General features: G+C 34.0%; 1 protein-coding gene across 1 annotated transcript in view; it reads right to left on the bottom strand.

Moving 5' to 3' along the window:
* Positions 1-4,942: 4,942 nt before the first annotated feature.
* Positions 4,943-7,025, bottom strand: part of LOC137649215 (glucoside xylosyltransferase 1-like) — a 32,795-nt gene continuing 30,712 nt past the window's right edge. The window contains exon 9 of the mRNA XM_068382201.1: positions 4,943-5,127. Coding sequence (XP_068238302.1) covers positions 4,951-5,127 — 177 coding nt within the window. The 3' untranslated portion in view covers positions 4,943-4,950. The remainder of the gene's footprint in view (positions 5,128-7,025) is intronic.

The raw sequence follows: 7,025 nt of genomic DNA, 5'->3' as shown, positions 1-7,025 counted from the left end.
ACAAAGAGTTGTTATTGATGGGCACCATAGTGAGTATAGGAATGTGATATCGGATGTTCCTCACGGTAGTGTTCTTGGCCTGTTACTTCTCATATTATACACACATGACATGCGGTTTGTCCTAGAAAACAATCTCCTTGCATATGAAGATGATGCTACTCTGCATCAATTCCATCTTCTAAATGTAGATCTGGGGTTGCTGAATCCATTAATAAAGATCTAGCTAAAATTAGCGCATGGTGCAAATTATGGAGTATGAAATTGAACCCTAACAAAACACAAGGTATGATTGTAATTAGGGCAAGAATTTGACCATTGATAATGTTTCATTAATTCTGTATGACTCTTTTAAAATTTTAGGTTTCGACAGCAAATATACTTCTGAGAAACACATTAGGCCTGTGCCTTCTCCAGTTGCACAAAAAATTGGGTATTGAAAAAGTCTTAAGGTTTTCGGTGATTAATATATTCTGGAGAAGTGTTTTAATTCTTTCAGTCTACTTTGTTTCGAGTATTGTTCTCCTGTCTGGTGTTCAGCTGCTGATTCTCATCTTAATTCGTCGGAGAGGAGCTTACGGTATATTAAATTTTCTATTCCTAATCTAGATATTAATCTCTGGCACCGTCGTTCAATTAGTTCGTTTTGCATGTTGCATAAAATTTATCATAATTCTAACCATCCTATACATTCAGATCATCCCAGACAGTTCCATCCTATTCGAAATACTAGGCATGCAGTTAATTCTAATAGTCAGGCCTTCTCCATCATGAGGCTCAATACAATACAGTGTTCTGGAAGTTTTATTCCAGCTGTGACCAAGTTGTGGAATGATCTTTCTAATCGGATAGTTGATTCAGTAGCACTTCAAACGTTCAAACATGCAGCAAATGTTTTTATGTTGAGCAGGCAGACATAAGTCTTTTTGTAGTTTATATATGAAATATCTGTTTTAATGCGGTTACTGTTTTTAGATCATTTTATTTAAATTGTTCATTACTTTTCATATCTTTTATTTATTTCTTTATTTCCTTTCCACAATGGGCTATTTTTCCCTGTTGGAGCCCTTGGGTTTATAGCAGGTTTATTCCTTCACATTGGAGAAGGGGTCATCGCATGGTCAAGGGACATTAAATCTCTCTCTCTCTCTCTCTCTCTCTCTCTCTCTCTCTCTCTCTCTCTCTCTCTCTCTCTGAAAGAAGGAAAAGGATGCAAATTCAACAAAAAATGTTGAAATATGCATCCCGCAACCATGATTGAAAGTCAGAAAATTCAAAAGCAGACAGACAAGAAAAATGAAAGCAAAAATGAAAAAAAAGAAAAAAAAGAAGAGTATATACCGCGCCATGCACAAAAGGCCCCAAGATATGATGCCTTTCAACCCAAATATGCACAATTAGAGCCCAACTACAAAGAATGCATCTATAAAGCTAGGGGTTGGTGCATATATGGGGATAATTGCAGGTATACACACGAAAATAAATATGAAGGCGGAAGAGCAAATAGAATAGAAAAATTAGATGTTTTAATGGCAGGATTCCTGGAAATAAAGAAAAGATCATCATATCAGAAAAGGAAGGAAACACGGGAGAATCCATATTATCACCAATATTAGATAATGGAGATGAAACACAAGCTATCATAGTGATGAATGCACAGGGTTTGGTCACGAGTAACTCTAAAAGGAAAATAGAGTTCTTAGAAGAACTAACCCCAATTGAAAAAAAAATAGATATATTAGATATAAGTGAAACATGGTATTTCCAAGAGACTGACAGTGATGACCAGATAAAGGGCTTCCAAACAAATAGATCAGACAGAACAAATAGGAATCAAGGGGGAACCGCAATATATGGAAGAGACATAAATCAAGGAAAAGTCTGTGAAAAATACAGCAACACAGAATGTGAATTGATTGCGGTAGAATTTTAATATGAAAAATTAGTGAATATTGTAGTTTACATACCCTGAAATACTAAGGAGTTTGACATACTAATAGAAGAAATGGATGATATATGTAGAAACCACAAAGACTGGAATATACTCCTATCCGGAGATTTTAACTTTCCTTTTGTGGATTGGAAAGAACGGATAGAAGAAAGTGGTTGTAAATATACATATAAAAAAGAGAGTAATAGTAGCGCAGAAGATGGAGGCAATTTGAAAAGCTTCAAGATATGCTATTAGAACATGCAACAAATAAACCACATTCCAACAAGAAAGGATAATGTCCTAGATTAGTATTTGTGAATGAGGTAAATTATGTTAAAGAAATAATAGTGTATAACACGGGACTTTCAGACCACAATGTCACAGAATTAATAGTCCATTCCATAACAAATGATCGCAGAGATAAACAAAGCACAAAACGGTGGGAAGGATATGGAAAATATAATTTTTATAGTAAGAATATAAAATGGTCAGAAATAAATGAAGAATTGAACAAAGATTGGAAAAATATATTCATAAGTGATAATATACAGGTAAATACCGATATACTGTACAAAATACTGGAAAAAATTGTTGAAAAATATGTATCGAAAAAGAAATAAACATCAGACATGCATACCAAGAGACAGACGGATTTTATTTCAGAAAATTAGAAAGGGGAAGAAAAGTCTTGCAAAAGAAAAACTTGTATGGAAAATGGTGGAAATAAAAAGTAAGATGTAAAATGCAGAACAAAAGAAAGGAAATAAAAAAAAAGGACTTAGAAGAAAGGGCACTTCGAGCTATCAAGAAAAACGCCAAAGTACTTTACTCCTATGAAAAAAAAGATGAATAAAAGGAGATTAGAAATAGGCCCTCTAAGAATTGAAGGACGGTTAACGAATAAAAAAAAGGAAGTATGCAACATATTAGAGGAAAAATATAAGAGGGAATTCACGCCAAGAATTGTGAATGAGAATAATGAAACAGAAATGAGAGAAGAGAATATTGAATTTATAACGGATATAGATATTAATGAAACAGATATTGTGCAGGCTATAAGCGAAATAAAAAATGGATCGGCGGCCGGGCCAGATGGAGTTCCAGCGATTTTGTAAAAAAAAAAAAAAAACAGCACACTATCGCAAAGCCGCTTGCAATACTGCTAAGACAAAGTGTAGATATGAGCGAGATATATGTTAAACATAAATTAGCATATATAACCCCTATTTTCAAAAGTAGATCAAGACTAGAGGCAAGCAAATATAGACCTGTTAGTCTAACATCACATATTATGAAAGTGAATGAAAGGGTTATAAAAAAGAAAATAATGAATCATTTGGTTAAAAATAATTTATTTGATAGAGGTCAACATGGTTTTGTGCCCGGAAAAAGTACACAAACCCAACTGATAGCACACTATGAAAACATATACAAAAATATGATAAATGAAAAAGACTCATATGTGATCTATCTAGATTTTGCAAAAGCCTTTGACAAGGTAGACCATAATATATTAGAGAAAAAAATGATAAATCATAATATTTTGGGAAAGATAGGGAAATGGATAAAAAAATTCTACAAAACAGAAAACAGATAGAGGTTACAAATGACGAGAAATCAGATGAAGCTCAGGTAATATCTGGCGTGCCACAGGGTACGGTATTAGCTGCACTGCTGTTTGTTATTATGATCTCAGACATAGACTGTAATGTTAAAGACTCTGTAGTGAGAAGTTTCGCCGATGACACAAGAATAAGTCGAGAAATTACTTGTGATAAAGATAGGAACTCATTACAAAGAGATCTAAACAAAATATATGAATGGGTGGAGATAAATAGGATGGTATTTAACTCCGATAAATTCGAATCAATAAATTATGGAAACAGAGAAGGAATGGTATATGCATACAGGGGACCTAATAACGAGACAATCACACACAAAGAAGCAATTAAAGACCTTGGTGTAATTTTAAACAAGAATATGTTATGCAACGACCAAATAGCAACACTGTTGGCTAAATGTAAAGCAAAAATGGGAATGCTATTCAGACACTTTAAAACAAGAAAAGCTGAACACATGATTATGCTTTCCAAAACTTATGTACGTAGTACACTCGAGTACTGCAATGTGATATGGTACCCACACTACCAAAAGGATATTGCACAAATAGAGTGTACAAAGGTCCTTTACTGCTGGAATCGAAGAAGTTGAGGACCTTGACTACTTGGAAAGACTGCAATTTTTAAAATTGTACAGTCTAGAAAGGAGAAGAGAACGCTACATGATAATACAAGCATGGAACCAAATCGAAGGAATTACTGAAAACATCATGGAGCTAAAAGTATCAGAAAGAGCAAGCCGAGGTAGATTAATAGAGCCCAAAACTATACAAGGAAAACTAAGGAAGGCACACAGGACATTAATCCACTACGCACCAGGATCGATAATGCAGCGACTATTTAATGCACTGCCAGCTCATCTAAGAAACATATCAGGATTGAGCGTAGATGTGTTTAAGAATAAGCTCAAGAAATACCTAAGATGCATCCCAGACCATCCAAGACTGGAAGATGCAAAATACACCGGAAGATGCATTTGGAACTCTGGTGGATATACAAGGTGCCTCACACTGAGGGACCGGGGTGAACCCTAACATAGAATAAGGCAGTAAGGTAAGGTAAGGCTCTCTCTCTCTCTCTCTCTCTCTCTCTCTCTCTCTCTCTCTCTCTCTCTCTCTCTCTCTCTCTCTCCCTCTCTCTCTCTCTCTCTCTTCATTACAAACTACGATTTTTAATTGAACAAATCCATCTAAGATCCAATTGAAGATAAGATACTCTTCCACACAAGTAAAGAAAAATAAAAATATCTTCGGTTATCATATAAGTTCTTTTTTTAGTTGTTTGCTTAACATGACTTTTTTTTTTTATAAATAAGATATAATATATTCAACAAGAATTGATTTGGAAAAATAAAAGGAAAACTATTTGGTTGAAATACATATCTGACCAGACTTAAAGGGTTTAACTTTGTTTTCTCAAAATCTCTTCTAGTGATTTTGTAAACATGAGTTCCAATGTATCCAATTTGTTGCATCTGACTCTTGCCGATATATCCGCCCGAATTCTCTTTCTAATGTCATCTAGAAGCTTTGATAATGGTGACCCCATCTTGTAGTTCTGCCAGGCCATGTAAACAGCCTGTAAGGATAATACGTTTGATCATAAGAAAGGAATTTCAAAGAAAAATGCTAACATCTACCAATTTGACATCGCGGAATGTTGTATCTCTTGCCATGTATTATACAATTATTTTCTTCTCATCATAAACGTCTTAAATGCTAAAGCATTATATGTATGTGGATATGACGAATCGAAGATATAGCATTATATCAGGTTATAATTTCAAGTCCAATAAAAGAAATATCTAAATACACTTAAATAAATTTACAAAATAAAGAAAAAGAAAATAACAAAAGGAATCTATTCTGCACTTGAGGCGTAAAAAACTCTTATTGTGTTTAGAGGTGAGAAAATACCTTTTTTTATATATATATATATATATAAAATCCCAAACTTTTTTCATTGCTATGAGTCCATTAGAAATATCATGAAAATGCAACTCTTGCATTATATCTCACTTGGGACCCAGTCACAGGTAATTCAAAGGTAAACTGTCCTGTTATAATTACGATCAAAAAGATAATCTACATGGCACACAATTAATAAAAAAAAAATGTACTAAAGATTCTATTTTCTCTAATTTCCTAAGAAAATTTATTTTTATCGAAAAGTTTTTCCTAAAATTATTATGCTTACCAAACTGTTACGCAATTTTAAAGATTCACACCCACAACACTCATACACACACACACACACACACACACACACACACACACACACACACACATATATATATATATATATATATATATATATATATATATATATATATATATATATATATATATATATATATATATATGCACACACACAAACATATATATATATATATATATATATATATATATATATATATATATATATATATATATATATATATCTTCTAATTCTTTCCCACCATTATCCTTACATTAAGGGGTTCGTTGCCTCGTGTGCCCTTTTAAATGTCATCTGTCAAAGGTATCATCTACAACCAACCCTCATCTCCATAAACTATTCTTCACCTTATCTTGCCATCTAATTCTCTGCCTCCCTCTTGATCTCCTCCCAAAACCTCCTCATTCCCTCCCCGCTATCCATCCATGCTCAACACGTGCCTACATCATCTCAGTCGTGAAACGCTTATACCACCTGTAATCTTTACTACACCTGCCATTCTTCTTATGTTATAATTTTCCAATCTTTCAAGCAGGGATATCTCCATAATCTTCCTCAGCATCCTCATTCCTGTTCTCTCAAGTTTTGCATCTGATTTTCGTCTTAGAACCCACGTTTCTGGTTCGTTCATTAACACTGGTCTTATTATTGTGCTATAGATCTTCAATTTTAGCTTGATTGGTATTTTATTTTCCCATACAACTCCTGCTACCTCCCTAACACCTCCCTCTGGCTGCTTTTATCTTATTCTCAACTTCAGTCTCACATCCTCCCTCTAGACCTATTGTAGATCCCAAGTATCTAAATTTTTCTACCTGTTTTATAAACAAGCCTTTACTTTCATGCATGGTTATCCTGTCACCACCTTCCTTATTGTTATCGTAGCTTCAGTCTTATCCAAATTTGCTCTCGAGCAAAGTCTCTTACCATTCTACAACCCTTCTCTGCAAGTCTTCCTCATTTTTAGCAGTAATCACCATATCGTCTGCATATAGAAATTCCTACAACACTTTATTTTTCATCTCTTCATTTAACACATCCATAACCACTACAAATAAAAACCTGCTCAATGCTGACCCTTGGTGTAATCCAACACTAACTTCAATGGTTTCTGTTTCCACAATAGCTGTTGTTACTCTTGTCCTTTTTTTATATTTTTGTACATCATTTCTACTATTGTAACCAACATCCCTGGGACTCTCCTTTTCCTTGAGCACGAAGACATCATGTCTCTTGGTATTCTATCATAAGTCTTCTCT

The sequence above is a fragment of the Palaemon carinicauda genome, chromosome 11, assembly GCF_036898095.1.
Source record: "Palaemon carinicauda isolate YSFRI2023 chromosome 11, ASM3689809v2, whole genome shotgun sequence".
Lineage (NCBI taxonomy): Eukaryota > Metazoa > Arthropoda > Malacostraca > Decapoda > Palaemonidae > Palaemon > Palaemon carinicauda.
The sequence above is the reverse complement of the archived record's forward strand: the minus strand, read 5'-3'. Positions and strand labels throughout refer to the sequence as shown.